Raw genomic sequence first — 19,138 nt, 5'->3', positions numbered from 1 at the left:
ATTTTAGTTGGTTTTGACCTCTAGCTAATATGAATCTGTATTTTTGGAATATGATAATGGATGGGTTATTTGCTACACAGGTTTAAATTTAGAGCTGACATAATTTTGTCCTAATATTCTTATACTATCTCAATATATTTCATTTCTCCTGTTTTATTTTAGAGAGTGATCTTAACTTTTTTCTTAAACACTGTTTATCTAATTTTGAGATGATCTTATGATTACATATATATATCTGGAAGTTTAGGACCCTAAATTGAATGCTTCTTACACAAATTAAGTGCTTAATACCTTATGAAGTCATCTCTTTTCCCCATCAGTCTTTTCTCAGAGGACTGACTTCCTAAACAAGTCTATCCTAGGCTGGGTGCTTGGTGGGCTCCTGCTTTCTAAAGAGAATTCTTATATTAACTTTTTGATTATAAAATACTGTCATCTAAGTCATCATAATTTTAAAGAATAAAATAGTGTTCTTAGCAAAATATTTTAAAGAAAGTTGATTATATTTTTTTTAGCAGCTGATGTACCATCAGAAAAAGACCTTAACAAAGTCCTTCAGCTTTTGGAACCTCAAATTTCCTTTTTAGAAGATCTAACTAAAATGGGAGGAGCAATGCGGTCTGTTCTTACTCAGGTTTTGACAAACCAACAAAGCTACAAAGATCTGACTTCTGGTGAGTAAAATTTAGAAGAGAAGAAAGTTAAAATTTACTTATATTACTAAAATAATTTAAAAGTTGTGTATTTTAGAACTTAAAAGTAAAATGTAGATTTTTTTAATAGAATGCTAAAGCTGGAAGTTATTAAGAATACTTCTTAGTTTATGGATGAAGAAATTGAACCCCAGAAAAATTAAATGACCGGTTTAAGACCTCACAACTACCTGATTTTAGAGTTGGGACTAGAACCCAGGTTTCCTAAATTTGGTGTGACATATTCGTAATTATATTCCACTTCCCCTTTTCCAAACAATAACAGCAACCACTTTTGTGTCTTCATTTTTGTTATTCTAAACGTTTGTGTCGTGTGGCCTAGGATTTTATAGTGATGTAGAGTTTAAGTTATAAAACTTGGAATTATTAAGTATATTTGTACTGTTATATAAAATAATTCCGTTTTTAAACCTTTAGTTCAAATTTATAGTATGGTAAATATATCAATTATTTAAAAATCTTATAAATAGTTTAAATAGTGTTCTTTATGCTGGCTCATGAGCAGCATGTTTTGAAAATTTAAGTATACCTTCTTTCTTTAGAGTGGTGAAGTTTTTATGTGTACTGTTAACCATGTATTATTTAGAGATAGTCTTATCTGATGTATTTATTTCTTTAGTGAGTACTCATTAAGCACCCACTGTGTGCTTGGCTTTGGGCTAGGTATTAGAGCTTGGAGTAGGGAAGGTACGTAGTAAGCCAGGTACTCCTATCTCTGCCCTTATAAAGCTTATGGTCTAGTGAGTGAGATGACATTAACAAAGTCTCCAAACCAAAATATTGTGTAAGTATAAACTGTAGTAAATAACTGTGAAGGGATAGGACAAGTGTGTATAAAAGGGAGACCTGATTTCACTGATGGAGGAGGTGGGAGAGCTTCACTGAGGAAGTGACATTTGAAGTAAAACATTGAGAGAAAGTCATTTAGCTAGAGGATGTGGCGAGTTGGGTGGTAATGGGGTGGAATTAGATTCCGGGTAGAGAACGTTTTCTGCTTCTGACTACTGGACTAGCCCTTATGTCAATAACATAAAACTGGAAAAAATGTGAGGCAGTTGTTTTCAGACATTAGACAGCAGGCAGCACAAGACTGTAAACCTTTGGGAGAAAGGAAAAGCATGAGATGAGCCTCACAATTCTCTGAATCTCTGTCTGGGGATAACTTCCTGACTGTAGTATAGAGGTCTGGCATTGAAGCAGAGCGTGGTGGTCCAGCTGAGTTAAGGAGGCAGAGGTCACAGTTTAGGGCAGCTGAAGCAGTTGGAAACTGGAATCTTTGGGGCAGAATAGCAAGAGTTTGTGGGGTAGATGTATGAGGGACCCCAGAAGTGCTTGGCTGAGAACTGAGATACACATGTACAGGATGGGACTACCTAAGGCTTATTAGAGAGTGCTGTGGGGTTACTGCTATGGGGTTAAAAACAGCTTTTAAAGATAAAGGTTAGGCAGTGTTGGGAGACATTGGAGTATCAGTGCAACCAGACTAGAGAGACCTTACCAATACCCTAGGCATCAAGTTGACACACCAGAAGACTACACCTGAGAGTAAGTTCTACTCTAGATCAGCCTTAATGAAGCCTAGAACCCTGACAGAGTTTGGAGATTATTCCTGTCAATTTACAGGGCTTTTTTAAGAATCTCAGGCTTTCTATAAATCTGCCCCTTATAAAGTATAAAACCAAGTCTTTATGAGTTCTAGGTGATCAGACTGTTTATTGAATGTCTTGTAGAATTAAAATTAATACTCTTCAAAGGAAGGTAACAGAATCCAGAATCTTTGATAACATGTCGTTAGAATGTCCAAGAAAAAGGACAGTAATAGAAATTGACCTTGAAATGGCCTAGATGTTAGATTTAGCAGATAAAGACATTAAAGCAACTATTATAAATATGTTGAAGAAATTAAAGGAAAATATGTTCAAATAAGTAAAGGAAAATATGGTGTTAATGAGTGAAGAGATCAGGAATCTTAGTGAAGAAATGTAAACAATAACAAAAAAATTCTAGAACTGACAATTACTGTAGAATGCAATTGACAAGTTCACTGGATGGACTTAGCAGCAGTTTGGAGAGGATAGAAGAAAGACTTAGTGAATTTGAAGACAGATTAATACATTATTCAATCTAGAGAACAGAGAGAAAACACAACAGAGCCTCAGGGACCTGTTAGATAGAATCAGATGACCTAATGTACATGTAATTGGACTCCCAGGAGGACAGGAGAGTGGGAATGGGGCAGAAAAAAAATTTGAAAAAATCATGACTAAAATTCCCCAAATTGGATGAAAAACATTGATTTATAGATTCAAGATGCTTAGTGAACCCCAAACATGATAAATATTTATAAAGAACATAACACTTAGGCACCTCCTAGATTCCATGCAGAGGGACCAGCATGTGGAAATATTTAGGGTGAGAGTGAGCTTACTTTTTTAAAAGGGACTAAAAAAGGCTATTGTGGTTGAAATGAAATGAATGTAGGGGGATAGTGGCCCAAATAAGGCTACCACATTAGGCTAGATCCAGATTAGGTAGGCCCTTGTTAGCTATTTAAGGTTTTATATCTTATCCTTAATGTAGTGGGAAGTCATGGGTATATTTTAATCTGAAGAGTGACATGATCAGATATGTGCTTTAAAAAGATGGCTTTTTATTTTGCCAAGAATAGATGGGAAGGGGCAAGAACAGAAGCTCAAGTGCAGCAGCCTAGGATAAAATGATGGTAACTTGTGTTTGAGTTTTGGTGATGATGCTAGAGAGAGATCAGTATTATACCTGAAGGTCTGTTATTTCTTCAGCCTAGAAAATGGTTCTGTAATCAGAAACTATCAACTGTTGGGAAAAAGAACAGCAAGTTGTTCTTAATCATTGTAAGAATGTATTCCTTGAGAATGATTTATGGTAATTGTCTTCTTTTAGTTCTACAATTCTTTTAAATTCTTATTTCTTGAAATTAAAAAACAAAACAACAAAAATCTTTAGCTAACTTGTAGTGATGGAAATTACATTAGGTTTGATTCAGAAGTTTAAAATTTGTAGTCTAGGTTCATTTCTAATCACTGCTTGCTTACTCACTGGTTATTATGTTATCTTTGTAAGCCTCAGTTTCCTCACTTATAAAAATGGTGATAATATGTTCATTTTTCTCAGGCTTGTTGTGAGGGGTTGATGAAGTGTATTTTGTTAATTTAAAGTATTACAAAAATTTCATCTATTATTATTGAGATAAATACATGGCTTTTATTATTCAGGAGACATTTAGTCATTTCTTACATAGGACCCCTAGAAGTCCTTTATTCTTTATAGACTAACTGGTTGTTTTTAGTTTTGGACTTGAATTGAAGGATAGATGTATTCCTATCTGTTTAATCTGTGCTGAAGGTTTTTTTTTTTGCGGTACACGGGCCTCTCACTGTTGTGGCCTCTCCCGTTGCGGAGCACAGGCTCCGGACGCACAGGCTCAGCGGCCATGGCTCATGGGCCTAGCCGCGCCGCGGCATGTGGTATCTTCCCGGACCGGGGCACGAACCCGTGTCCTGTGCATCGGCAGGCGGACTCTCAACCACTGCGCCACCAGGGAAGCCCTGTTTTTTGTTTTTTTTTAAACTATCCCAGACAGACATTGGGCAGAGATTTAAAAAGCAAAACTAATCTATTGCAATTATTGAGGCTAGCAAAGAGAGGAAATTGAGAAAAGCTCAGCAAATACTAAAGAAACTCATTTACTATATATTTTTATAATCAGAGAGATTGAAACAATTAAAGATATATAATCTGCTTAAGAGGTGGCAAATGACATGGTAACTTGGCTTTCAGACAGAGAATAATTTTTCCTTTTAAAGAACTTTCAAATGTCAGTATTTTTATTTTGTTGTTATTCTGTTCTCCATAATATATTAAAAAACAAAAGACAAAATTGGCATTAATATGCTCAAATGCTAAAGTGAAAGACCTAGGATTGTTTAATTCTAGGACCTAAACTTCTCAAAATTTTGGAATAAATTTGTTTTAACTGCTACTTCTGTAGAAATTATACTTTTATCCTTAAATGTGATTATAAAAACATTTTATGCTTGGTAAAACAGAAATTAGTAATCTCAGTTACTGTTTGAAAATTCCACTCAGGCGTTATCTTCTCTAGTAAGCCTTTCCAAAAACTGCTTTGGGTTAAGTCTGGCTGCATGGTATTATGAGAGCACAGGTTGTTAAACCAGGTGGTGAAGTCTGCTATGTAATTGTCATTTACCATATTATCTGCCTTTCTTTACAGTAATTTTAAGTTCCTTGAAGGCAGGAATCATGTCTTATTAATCTTTGCACCCCCTGTATTTTGTATGTAATCTCTGGCATATTCTAGATACCCAGTTAGTTAGTGCATTTCATTATTTGTTATAAACATGCTGTGCATTCTGAGATTGTTAATGCCAAACATGAGCACAAAAATGTCTGAAGCTATCTTATATTATTCATTCTAGGGTTTCCCCTCCATTAGAATATTCATCTATTTTATATGTGTATACATTAGTTATTGAGATGGCTGTACTTACGTTTTGAATGGAATATTTTTTCTGATTTTAAATTTATTTTAAATATTAGGTCTTGGAGAAAATGCTTATGCAAGGAAAAGTCATGAAAAATACCTTATAGCTTTGAAGAGCTCTGGACTTACATATCCTGAGGATAAACTTGTATATGGTATACAAGAACCATCTGCTGGCACTAGCACTCTGGCAGTTCAAGGTTTGTTTAAATATTTAATTTGAACAATGATAACTTTTCTGTACTAAAACAAAAAACCCTTCAAACATTACTCATTATTGAAGAAATTTAAGTGCTGTGTCATTCTTTGTAAGAAAGTAGTGAAAGTAGTAAAAATTTGGAAGCAAGAAAGGATAGAGTCATCAAAGAAGATACTTCATTTTTCTTAAGCGAAATTCGGTTAGTTTATCATAGGTTCTGGTTCTAACTCATGAAAAATGTAGCAGTTGCTATTTAAGAGTAGCCCCAAAGTTTAGTAGTTCAATATTTTAGTAAACCATGGTTTAAAAGTAAAAGAAAGCAATCCTTCTGAAACACCATGTGTAATTATTAAATCTGGGTTTACACTGGAGATTTCCTATTGAAGTATAAGCCTGTTAGGCTCAAATTTATTGAAGATAAATGTTGATTTCTGCCAAAATAACTGTTAGAATGAGTTGTCTTAACAAAACTTAGTTTTTTGATATTGTTATGTCTCAAAATAATTTTAAAGTAAAGCAATATGTAACAATTATGAAGGGCAATCTTTTTTCTCCTTTCCAAAGGTTTTGCAGGTGCAACAGGAACATTGGGACAACTAGATTCTTCAGATGAGGTGAGATTCAACATTTGAAACTTTTAAAAGTAGAAATTTAAAAGTTTAAGAACTACCATACAGATTTGTGGGTATTATCTAGTTGGAATTCCTCATTTTATAGACATGGACGCTGAACCCCAGAGTGGAATAACTTAGTCAAGGTCACACAGTTACTTAGTGACAGGACGAGAACTACAACTAGATTTTTACTTCTTGCTTGTAAATTCATTTCTCTTTTCACAGTTTAGAAATGGGAGATAGAAAGACATAGAGATATTTCTCCTATGAAAATATCCCCAAATTTATCCAAGTTGTCATATGCACAATGAAATTGTTGTTAAAAAATTTAGCTAAGTCTAGAATAATTTGCTAGAAGAATGTGAAATGTAGCTTCTTTTCTAATCTCATAATAAGGTTATATCTTATATGTCAAAGGTTATCAAAAAAAGCAATGTACTGGGAAATAGATTGTTAATTTGAAATTTCAACTTTTATAGTGTTTATTAATAATAAATATTTCTAATAAATTCCTTATAACATTCCTGTATTTTGTTAGTATACAATTTGTAAGCAAATAATTGTTTTTTGACTTATATCTGTTTATAATCTTGGTTTCTATAAAACCTAAATTTCATATTTTTATTGATTTATATATTTAATGATTGAAATTTTAAAAACTAAATCGTTGTTAAACATTTACATGTTTTTCCTTTGAAAACCCATTTTGATTTGATAATATCATATGAACTAAGCCAAATATCCTTTTTTTGAAAACATGATTTCTTTTATGGAAGTCTTATAATTGATCTAATGCCTTATAATTTAAACTTTGTAGTAGTATATTTCCCCTCTAAGAAGGCTCCCACAAAATGCAACATTTTGTGGAGTCTCATTTTGGTCTAACAATTTTATTTCATTTATTATTTTTTTAAAATTTTATTTATTTATTTATTTTTAAAGTCTTTATTTAATTTGTTACAATATTGCTTCTGTTTTATGTTTTGGTTTTTGGCTGCAAGGCGTGTAGGATCTTAGTTCCCCAACCAGGGATCGAACCCACACCCCCTGCATCGGAAGGCGAAGTCTTAACCACTGGACCGCCAGGGAAGTCCCTGGACTAACAATTTTAAAGAGTTTTCAACAAATTGGATAGGCAGTTTATTTATTTATTTATTTATTTGAAATATTTATTTGGTTGCCTTGGGTCTTAGTTCCCGTACGTGGGATCTTTGTTGTGGCATGTAGGATCTTTCATTGTGGCCTGGGCTTGTCTCTAGTTTTGGCGTGTGGGCCCTAGAGAGCGCGGGCTCTGTAGTTGCAGTGTGTGGGCTCAGTAGTTGCAGTGTGTGGGCTCAGTAGTTGTGGCATGCAGGCTTAATTGCCCCATGGCATGTGAGATCGTAGTTCCCCAACCAGGGATCGAACCCGCGTCCCCTGCATTGGAAGGAGGACTCTTTACCACTGGGCCACCAGGGAAGTCCCTAGGTAGTTTAGTATACTGCTTCTGAGTTTTATTCTGGAAGTAGAGTGTCTGGGTTTGAATCTGGCTTCTGTACCAATTAGTAGTGTGACTTTGGATAGGTACCAATTTCTCCATGCCTCAATTTCCTCACCTGTAAAATGGAGGTAATAATAGTACTTGATGCCTGGGGTTATGATGATGATTGAATGAGTTAATATATGGAAGCACTCAGAGCAGTAGTGCCTGGCATATTGTAACACTATATGTATGTTTGTTAAATAAATAAATTAAAATAAAATCATTTAAAAAATTGTATAAATGGTTAGCTATAATTTTTGCTTTTTTGTTTTTTTAGCTTTAAAGAGTTACTTCTAAGAACACTGCTGCCATAATGACAAATGGGGAAAACTTGCTGATATTTAAAATAGACTTTCAAAAATATATACACTATTGACTAAAACAGTAATAATTTTGTTTTGAAGCTAGGGGAAGCGAGTAATGGGGGTAAGAATGCTAATTTTTCACATGTCGAAGAGGGAAGTGATTAGGTCATAGATAGACATATGATTTTAAATTGGCTATTCTGCTTTCTTTTTCTTTTCTTTTTTTTTTTTGCGGTACGTGGGCCTCTCACTGCTGTGGCCTCCCGCTGCGGAGCACAGGCTGTGTGTAGTGGGGGGAGGGGCTGGGGGATGGCTTTTGAATTTCTTCTAGAAATAATTTCTCGAGGGATATCAGAGGATTTGAAATAGGGCCTTTCTTTGGTCATTACCATTGCTTTTACTCTGTTCTTTTTAGGTCCTCTCTTCTGTTCCTTCTGTTCACTTCTCTTAGATTCTTTGTTTCAGCAACTTCTGTGTGTAATATAATTTATATAATCATTTGTTTCTTAATTATGATTATGTCTCAGTGTAAATATTGTAGTAAATGCTTTTTGATGGTGACAACTTCAAAATACTTCATTTAAAAAAATACTTCATTTCAGTATGTTTTCTCATAAAACACTTTTTATAATAGTAGCTGAGAACACTTTTAGAGTATGTGAATTATATTTAACTCATATATTTAAAAACAGTAAGACTTTCTGATCTTTAAATCATACTTTATAATTAAACTTTTAGTCTATTTAAAATTACTTTTTATAGTTTATATATTTATCACATTTTCCAATTGGATTGAAATTGGGGTCATTTGGACATCTGAAATCTTAAGAATTTGAAGTAGAGTTGTTTAGCTGGAAGTGGATTGAAGGGATATCTATTTTGGTTTTTCTTTTTTGTTTTTGTTTTTTTTTTTTTTTGCGGTACGCGGGCCTCTCACTGCTGTGGCCTCTTCCATTGCGGAGCACAGGCTCCGGACACGCAGGCTCAGCGGCCATGGCTCACGGGCCCGGCCGCTCCGCGGCATGTGGGATCCTCCCGGACCGGGGCACGAACCCATGTCCCCTGCATCGGCAGGCGGACTCCTAACCACTGCACCACCAGGGAAGCCCTATTTTGGTTTTTCTTTAAGAGAAATTTGAGTTTCAGAGTTAGGCAGATCTGAGTTTGAATATTGCCTCATAATATTGCTGTGCTTTCTGCCAGGTTTTAAACTTCTGAACATCAGTTTCCTCATGAAAAAATGGTGATAATTCTAATGTTAGGATTAAATGGGATAACATATGGATTACCTATTATGAACCAGATACAAATTAGGCTCCTGATAAATGTTTTCTGTCCTAGTGCTTTATATGTAGAAGGGATTCAAATACTGAAGTTTTGAGCTATCATAGGTAATATGATAGACATTTCTGCTCATCTTTCCAGAGGAAATAGTTTATTAAAGCATGGTTTAAGAGTAATGAAGTTTATCTTTAAAATTTAAATTAAAAATTTACCCAAATATCACCCAAATACATTGTAGTTGTTTTGCCAGTATTCTGAAATATGAATAAACTACAGTTTATCCAATCATTTTTATAATTTCCAATTTTTAATTAAAGATACAATGCTTATATTTCTTTTTGTGCAGATGTGCAAATAGTTCTCTGAGATATGGAATTGCTAGATTACAGGGTAGGCATATCTTAAATTTTATTAGATTTATTTTTCTGATTATAAAAGTCACACACACATATTTAAAATGAGAAGTATGGAAAAGTACAAAGATAAGACCATTACCCAGCGCCGATCATAAAAGGGTTTTAGTGATAGGAAATTTTCTATTTTAAGATTGTAATCATAATTTTTATACAAAAAATTCATTTATGTTTTATTGACTTATGTACTACAAAGTCAAATCTTGAGTTAGAAATCGAAAAGTTGTATATAACAAAACAAAAATGAGAATCAGGAGGAGGCAATTTGCAGGTTTAAAAATTTAATGAATGCTAGAGCTAAAGGAGACCTTAAAGTTCATCTTGCCTAACTCTCTTATAGATGAGGAAGCTGAATTCCAAAGAATTAACTGATTCACCCAGGCAAGTGAATTTTGTCTAGTTAGTAGTGGAGTTGCAAATGGTCGCTAGGTCTCCTCCCTGCTGGTCTTGAGTTTTTTATGTAAAGTATATAAGCCACTGTTATTATTATTTCTATACAGCAAATTTGTCCTAAACTTTGTGGCTTAAAATTACCATTTTTTGTTTTGCTCACAATTCTTTGACTCAGGAATTTGGGAATGGCAGCCAGGCAGTTCTCACGTGCTTATCTCATGCGATTCCTGTTAGTTGTTGGCTGCAACTGCAGTCATCTGAAGGCTCAGCTGAGATGGAGATTTAAGATGGCTGATGGACAGAGCTGGCAGCTGATGCCGACTGTGCACAGGGAGCTCAGCCTGCATGTGGCTTTTCCAGTATGGTGGTCTCAAGTTGTTGGGACTTCTCATATAGTTATGGCTTCTCCCAGGATGAGTAGCTCAAGAGCAGAAGCTGTGGAGCCTTTTCTAAACTAGCCTTGGAAGTTACATAGTATCACTTCCACTGCATCCTGTTCCTTGTGAGTTGCTAAGATGGGCTCAGATTTAATGGCAAAGGAGGTAGATCCTGTCTCTCGAAGGGAGGAGTGTTAAAGAATTTGTAAACACGTTTCAAAACTTCCACAACCAGTATGTGCCATTTGCCATTCTTTTCCCTGGATTCTGTTGATATCCTAGAAATGACTCGTGACATACCAATAATTGAGTATGTATTTTTCCATCTATTTCAGTGGTACTTGTCTGTTGGGAAAAACTATAACATGGTAATGAAATACCACTGTAGCTAGAAATGGCTACTGTAGGGTTTTAACTAAGATCACAAAGTTTTCCTTAAGTATAGTAGTTATTATTGTACCTCAAGAGAGTGAAAGCTTATATTTGAAGTTGTAAGAGTTTTTAAAAAGTTGATCTTTACCTTTGTAAAACAAAAGGAGATATAATAAAATTTTACAGCATTCATTGCAGTTTAAGGAACAAAATATAGTTTTGAATTTAATTAATACTGAAATTATTGAATTTATACTGAAATTATAAATTTGCATTTAATTTATACTGAAATTATAAAATTAGTGTAACTCTTCTGCTAATCTCTTCTTGGGGTCTTCTGTTCTGCTTTTATTTTTTAAATGAGAAACATTATTTTAATAGGACCAGTGACCTGCATGGAAAAAGCTTCCTTTTGTGCCTAGGTATCATAAATCAGAATTAAGTTAATTGAGTTTTAGTGTGATATATTTAGAGGGAAAATACAAGAATTTCCACCCACTCACTTAGAAACTAATGATATTTAAAAAAAACTAATGACATTAATATTTTAAATTTGTATTGTACTTCTTTTCAAAGCACTTTTTACATATATAAATGATGAAAATGCAAGCAAATTAAATTTAATAAAGGATGGAATAGATAAAGGAGAAAGTAGATGAAAGGATAAGGTAGATGGAAAGAGTATGATAGAAGAGTATCCAGATACAGATGCTCTTGAACAAATACCTATTTTATGCCATTTTAAAATTTCGTTAAAGCTTTTAAAGCCATTTGCAACTGCAGGCACAAATGATTGTTTGCTTTTAGTATTTATATTTGAAATTTAATGAAGAGCTGAATATGTCTTAAGGATTGGAATTTCTACACTCTTACCTTACAGGCCCATGGGATTATTGAACAAACCCTTTTTGTGATTTCATTCTTATAATTTAACAAATTGTATAAAAAGGAAGACAGGATGAGAAGAGGGCAGTGACATCTCAAAAACTACTATAGAGAGGGAATTGTAACAATTTAAAAAATGTTGTAAGTTAGAATTGGAAGAGATCTTAGGGGTAATCTAGTCCTACCACTTTGTTTTAAAAATGAAGAAACAGGTTTGAAACTCTAACAGCAGCAAGATTTTTCCTATTTGTAAAGTTTTACTCGAATGTGTATACTATTACTCTCTACTTAATTTTATTCACACAAGTTGTGTCAGGTATTTGTCCCTGCTGTCCCTAGAGTAAGAGAACATTATGTACTCAGCAGGGCTATTTATACATATGACATTCTTCATACTACTATTTCTTACTCTTTTTTTGTGTAGCTAATATGTAATAAGAGTAGAAAATGTTCTTTGTGTTGTATGGAACCAAAAAGAAAAGAAAATAGCACATTATAACTTCATTAAGTATTTTAAAATGTAAATTTGTGTTTATTCATATTTTGTTTAGATTTATTTATAACCATCACATAATTCAGTTCAGAAGAAAATTATCTCTAGAATTATATGTACATGGGTGTAATAGAGAGTTTCTTAGAGAAAATAGGACCTCTTAGATCAAGATAACTTTTCAAGGAAAGATTATATTCACTGTGGCCATTACTGTAGCAATGTCCATTTTTCTCTGTACAATGACCAGATCATTAATCTCTGTATGAAATCATTTAAAACACTTTCCCCCCTGTGTAACTATAAAAATATGAATGTTCATTATGGAAAAATTGAAAAAATAGAAAAACACAATAAAAAAAGAAAACATTTACCTTCAGCTGTGCTATCCAGAGATAACCATTGTTTATTTTGTTTGTTTACCTCCAGTCTTCTGTTTTGCATACTCTTACATAACTGAAAAATAAATACTTAACAAAATAAAATAAGTTACTATGTAGATGTGCTCTCGATATTCTTGCCTTTATTCAAGATAGAATGCAATGAAAAGTTAAAACTAATTTGGTCAAAACTTGCAGCAAAAGCAGGATTATTGAAATTGAAAGCCAGAGTAGCTTTTCATAAATGAATAGGTAAAAGAAAAATACTGTTTTATTTTGAGGTATAAGATTTGGTTTTAATTAGTTAGTTATCATACATTACATTAAAGGTAAAGGGTGGGGTGGGGAATCACAGAAACTTTTGGTGAGAAGGCCTTAGAAATATCTAATATATTTCTTTTCCAGTTTAGGAATTGATTTTACAACATTCCTGACAATTGGTAACCCTCTCCATAAACACTTCCAGTGGTTGGGAGCTTTACTGAGTTTATGAAGCAACTTGTTCCTTTGTTTGATAGCTCTAATTATTAGGAATCTCTTCTCAATGCTGTGTTAAATATTACAATTTTCACACATTTCTTCTTGTTTTCCCCTGTAGAAATATTTTAATTTTTACTCCCATAAGACACCCCTTTAAATTTTTAGCTTTAGTTATTTAGTATTCTCTGCTGCTCATAGCCCTTTCATCTGTTTATTCCCTTTTAAAATCTATGATCTGATTTGGTATAGAGTCATAAGGACATCTTGTCATGAAGCATGTTGTGGCTTCCTAAAGGCCCAAGGTTTTTTGTTAGCCTTTTAGCAGCTATGCTAGACTGTCGCGAGAGCCCCAGTGGTCAAATGAAATGCCCAGATCCCCCACCCCACCCACCCCTTCAGCTCTCAGACAAGTTTGAGAGCTCCCTCTCAGCTTTGTGTTTGTAGAATTGATTTAAAGCAAACAGTCTCATATTACAGTGGCTTACATAAATGTTGTTTTCATTTCATTCTAGTCTCTCAAGATCTCCTTTGGATTTTATTTTTATAACCTTATATGTTAAATGTTCCTTTTAGCTTTGTGTATTCTGTATTAACATTCTCTGAGTATTGTTTTAACCAGCTGTGAATTTACTTGACTTCTTTTTATGGAGCTCACATTTTTTTTTCATCTGTCCAGTAAATTCATCAAAGAAAGAAAGAAAGGTTAATTTGGGTTGAAAAACCATCTGTAAATTTTGTAGGGTAGGAGTTTGAATCTGATTTTTTTTGGGGGGGGTCTTCTTCTCTCATTTTGGACTTGTATATGTATTTTATGCCTGAAACACACATAGCAATATTGTCTACTTCTGTGCCCAGGAACTAGTTAAGGTTTGGAAAGTGTTTCTGAGGGCTGGACAAATGCTGTCTGGGTTGAGGTTATTTATTTCCTCTTTTGTCTGCTGGACCATCATTTTCTCCCAGGGGTTCTGTACTGTTTTCTCATGGATAAATGGGAAAGAGCTATAACTAACTCCCTATCATGAATTCGGGGTGGGTGGGGTCTTGTCATGATAACGGAATTGTTTTCATCTTCCTTAATGCCTGAATATCCCACCACTGGAAGTTATTCCTGTTTGTTAAAAGTTTTGTTCTTTCTCAAAATAAAAAAAATGGGACTTGTAATAGGTAACACAGTAATCCATTATCTTGAGCAGATTGTTGTAGTTAGGATTGGCAATCAGAATTAGTATTAAAAACATATTTATTAGCTTAAAGCTATAATTCATTGTCATCGTTGAATAAATAGAAAATTAATATTAGCAAAAAGATGATGAAATTACCTATTACTCTATCACTTAGAGGTGACTTACTGTAAACAAATATATTCTAACAGATTTTATATATAGTATATTTTAATGGCTCCGTGCTATATATATGCTGTTCGGTAACCTGCTGTTCTTACTATTGGTAGTTTTGAACATCTGTAGCAAGGGGTATATTTTAAGAGATTTTATTTGTGTGTATTATCAGTACTTAAATGGTTTCATACTCCATATGCTATTCTTCATAGCATGCCATTTTTTTTCTCATTTATAGTAATAGTTTTTGAACATCTATCTGGTCACAGTGAATATAGACCTCTAGTATTGTTTTTCTTCATAGGATATATGTGTGCTATAATTTATTTACCTAATCCCCTGCTCTGCTGTTGGAAACCAAAGATTTTTTTTTTCTATTATAAATAACATTGTGATGAGTATCTATGCATATAGTCCCTATTCACTTGTCTGATTATTTCTTCAGGATAAATTCCTAGAACTGGAATTTCTGTTCCAGTGATAGATATACTTTAACGACTTCTGACATTTGTATTGACAAATTGCCATTCAGGACAATAGTTTTATTATATACTCTCTCAAGCGATGTACAAGAGTACACATTTTCCCACCAGTTTAGATGGAGATAAACTCCCTTCCTAGCTGAGTTTGATATCTATGGTGATGTCAAGCTGATCTTTGTTTCTAGACTTTTGTCATTGTGCCTTTATTCATGGTGTCTTCTTGGAATGACTTTCCTTTCCTTTGCTTGGCTAATTTTACTTGTCCTTTTAAAGTGTAAGGTTGGGAAATTTATAAAACTTTGTATTGCCATGACTATTGCTTGATCAAGGACACTCTTTTCATAGGAAGTTTGTATTTGAAATTATGAAGTACTCCTAACCTGGAATATAACATTAAAAGTTTTTTTTTTTTTTTCTCTCGGCTGGGAGAGCAGTTTCATAAATGGCTGTTAGCTAAAATCTCAAAGTTTAGAACCTTCTGGGTCCTGTGGCATAGTTTTACATTCTTATGTCTGTCTTTTATGGCCCCAAATTTCATACTGGTTGAGTTTCTCTAAGGGCAAGGTGAGGGTGACAGAGGAAGAGGAGAGTGTAGTTTGACTGTCAGTATTACTGCAAGGTAGACCATAGAGGCCTGGCTTTGGTAGGAATTAACAGGGAGAGCATATTGAAGTGCTTAGTAAATGCTGAATGACTGAGCTAAGTAGTGTCTTTGGGTAACCCCAGACTGGTCCTGAGGACTGATGCTGGACTTGGCAGAAACCTGGAGTTAAGTCTGTGGTGCGCAGGCCAAGGAGACTACACCAGTGGGTAGAGCAGCAGCTTAAAGCTGAGGCTTTTCTGCTTTGGAGATTCGATTTAATTGAGCAAGTGTCTGGGAATTTGTACCATGCTTCTAACCTGCCACCAACATAATTGGTTAGCACAACAGACTGTGTGCCAAAATGCTACCACATGTCTTTATAATACCAGTTGGCTCATATATGTTTGGAAATATAGGAAAAAGGTGTCAGTATAACATGGAAGTTTTGGATTCCTATGCAATCTTTCCTAGCTCAGGAGAGCTGGGATAGTGGGGTAGAATCATATCCTTTAGCTGGAGGGGAAAAAAACATGAGCTATGAAGGCAGCAGGAACCTTTTTAGCAACATTCAAAGTAAATCAGAAATGAGCATCTGTACCCATCGCTCCCTCCCTAAGAGGCACATTGCTAGCCTCACTGTTGGTTTCTCTAGTAGCAGGCTGCTTCCTCTGCTCCTCTTCCCTCTGTGTTGTCTCAGCCAGCTAGCTTCCCACTTTTTTGTTGTGGTAGGTTGTTAACATCCCCTGAGACAGCCTCAAATCACTCCAAGATGTTTGCCTGGGCATCCAAATGATCTCCCCAGGTACTGATTATTGCTTCTGTTACTTCTTTGGTTACAAACTTTCTAGGTTACAAAATAGGTTGTGAGTGGTCTGCCCCTCACCCTTTTATTTCCTATAAGACTTTTTTTTTTTTAATTAAAAATTTTTAAATTTTATTTATTTATTTTTGGCTGTTGTTGGGTCTTCGTTGCTGTGTGCAGGCTTTCTCTAGTTGAGGCGAGCGGGGGCTACTCTTCATTGCAGTGTGCAGGCTTCTCATTGCGGTGGCTTCTCTTGTTGCAGAGCATGGGCTCTAGGTGCACGGGCTTCAGTAGTTGTGGCACACAGGCTCAGTAGTTGTGGCTCGTGGGCTCTAGAGGGCAGGCTCAGTAGTTGTGGCGCATGGGCTTAGTTGCTCCGTGGCATGTGGGATCTTCCCGGACCAGGGCGTGAACCTGTGTCCCCTGCATTGGCAGGCGGATTCTTAACCACTGTGCCACCAAGGAAGACCCAGCTTTTTTTTTTTTTTTAACATCTTTAAAGTGTTTTCTATATTTACATGTTCTCTCTTTAAAATTAATTAAGTTTTGGTTGCTTTGGGTCTTCGTTGTTGTGTGCGGGCTTTCTCTAGTTGCAGCGAGTGGGGGCTACTCTTATTTGTGGTGCACAGGCTTCTCATTGCGGTGGCTTCTCTTGTTGCGGAGCACGGGCTCTAGGCACGCAGGCTTCAGTGGTTTGGCACGTGGGCTCAGTAGTTGTGGCTCGTGGGCTTAGTTGCTCCACAGCATGTGGAATCTTCCTGGACACGGCTCAAACCCATCTCCCCTGCATTGGCAGGCAGATTCTTAACCACTGCACCACCAGGGAAGTCTGCCTTGTTGTTTTTCATATGAGGTTTTTTTCAGGAATGGATATATTACATGTGAGCAGAAATGCATGTATTTTCTTCCTGGATTCTTTTCCTAAGCACATTTTAATTTGTTTTTATATTATTTTTTTGACTGTCAACTCCAGCTTCTAATATTCTATGCTTATTTTTCAGAACTTGATCTCTTGAACTCATTTTGTTTGTGTTAGACTCTTCAAAGCCTTTTCTCTATTCATTGTTTTAACCCTCTTCTCCTTCTCCCCTTCCTATGCTAATCTGCTCCCTCCTTGCCTTTAGCTTCTTTGATATTATATTTATAAGGTTAGGAAAATTTTTATTTTGGCATTTTGGGGTATTTAAGAGTCTTTCATTAGAAGCACAATTAAGTTTAAGAACTCTTATATTTTAATCCTAAGGATTTTCATGATATATTTTAATTATAATGCTAATTTGAAATTTAATTTAAAGTTAGCAGCATTAAAATATATTTTATGACAGCAAATACATAAAATCGTTGGTTAATAATATGTAAGCATGCCTGTATTGTATATTTAACATAATTTATAAGCATATTTATATTTACATAAAATGTATGAATTCATGAATAGGACTATAGATAATGCTAATTTTTGTTTTTCTCCAGGAGGATCAGGATGGGAGTCAAGGTCTGGGCAAGAGAAAGAGGGTCAAACTAAGCAGTAACACCAAAGGTATTTATATTTTGTTTTTTCCTTGTATAAAAAAATGCTTAATCATTAAGAGCACTTGAAGGGAGAGTAATGTTATTAGATTTGTCTAATGTGGAGAAAGTGTTGTTAGAGCGTGATTGTGGGGGGACCTCGAAAGCAAGTAAAATCCCTTACTGTTGGGATTTTGTTCATTTGTTTTCTTTATAAAATGAGCAACATCATATTTGAGCCAGAAAAATAGTCTCTTCATTGAATCTTTGATTTGGATGCAGCATATTTGCTGTAAAGCTTTAATTTGATTTAAAGGATGAGCAAGAGGGAGATTTTGGGTGTGTGTGTGAGAAAAAGTAACAAGAGTGAAAGAGAGTGAGAATGAGAATGAATGGCACTTACCACATATTAAGGGCTCAGAAAGGACTCAATACATATTGTTGCAAAGGAAGAAGTAGATATGCCTGTAGTGTAGTAATGAGTAATATTTATTGAACTTTTTATATATGCTAGACATAGTGCTAATCACATCACATGCATTGTGTCATTTAATTCTCCAAGTAACCATATGAAGCAGGTTTTATTATTATTACTATTTTATGAATGAGGAAATGGAGGCATGTTAGGTTTAACAGCTAATGAGAAGTAGGTCCTTAATTCAAATCCCAGAGTTTAAATGCTTTATCACTATCTTTTCTTGACCCTCCCTAAAAGCTTTTCTAGAGTACTTGTTATTAGTTGGCAGCCTGTGCTCTGGATTTTTGCCATGGATTTCCAAATCTTAACATAGTCTATTTTATGGGTTAGTATGGTCTGTTAGAAAGTCTCCAGAGGTTAAAATATTATTTTGATGAAAAGATTCTTACTTCTGGTGCTAAGTGTGTCTTGTGGAAAGTTTAGGACTGCTTGGAAGGTGGAGCAAGCAGGCAGTTTCCGTTGAGGCTCATTTTGTAAGTCTGCAAGTCTTTACTTAGTTACTCATGTTGTCACCTTTAACTTACAGACTGTTAGCAAAGGGCATGAAATTTGATTTGCTGGCCAACATGCACATCTTCCCTTTCTTCGTGGCCCAGCAGAGAACCTGTAATGCCTGAAAGAAATTAGAAGTCCATATGGCTAACTGGCCCCTTGACTTACCAGAGTTGTCCATGTGTTTACCTGAGTCCTTGAGACACATCTGAGTTGGAGGAGATTGTTAGGCATATACTTGAGTTTATGCTTCAGGGATGTTCAGAAAATACCTGTTATGGCATAAGAGGTCATTGTTTTCCTTCAGCCTGGTCAAACTCTGGCTGAAGTTACTTTTTATGCAGCCTTTATGTTGAAGTTGATTTTCTGTTATATATATATATATTTATTATATATTAATATTATATTTTTTATATTATATATATATATATAATATATAATAAAAATATTTATTATATATAATATATATATATTATATATATATATATTTG

The 19,138-nt window shown here is 34.7% G+C and overlaps 1 protein-coding gene across 1 annotated transcript in view; it reads left to right on the top strand.

Annotated features, from left to right (window-relative positions):
• Positions 1 to 19,138, top strand: part of UBR3 (ubiquitin protein ligase E3 component n-recognin 3) — a 229,015-nt gene that overhangs the window by 45,132 nt on the left and 164,745 nt on the right. Inside the window, exons 3-6 of the mRNA XM_029224835.1 lie at positions 516 to 674; positions 5,310 to 5,453; positions 6,017 to 6,066; positions 17,642 to 17,708. Of these exons, the coding sequence (XP_029080668.1) occupies positions 516 to 674; positions 5,310 to 5,453; positions 6,017 to 6,066; positions 17,642 to 17,708 (420 nt within the window). The remainder of the gene's footprint in view (positions 1 to 515; positions 675 to 5,309; positions 5,454 to 6,016; positions 6,067 to 17,641; positions 17,709 to 19,138) is intronic.

Source organism: Monodon monoceros, unplaced genomic scaffold, assembly GCF_005190385.1.
Source record: "Monodon monoceros isolate NGI ecotype Baffin Bay Population unplaced genomic scaffold, NGI_Narwhal_1 Super_Scaffold_16, whole genome shotgun sequence".
NCBI lineage: Eukaryota > Metazoa > Chordata > Mammalia > Artiodactyla > Monodontidae > Monodon > Monodon monoceros.
This window is presented reverse-complemented; position numbering and strand designations above follow the sequence as displayed.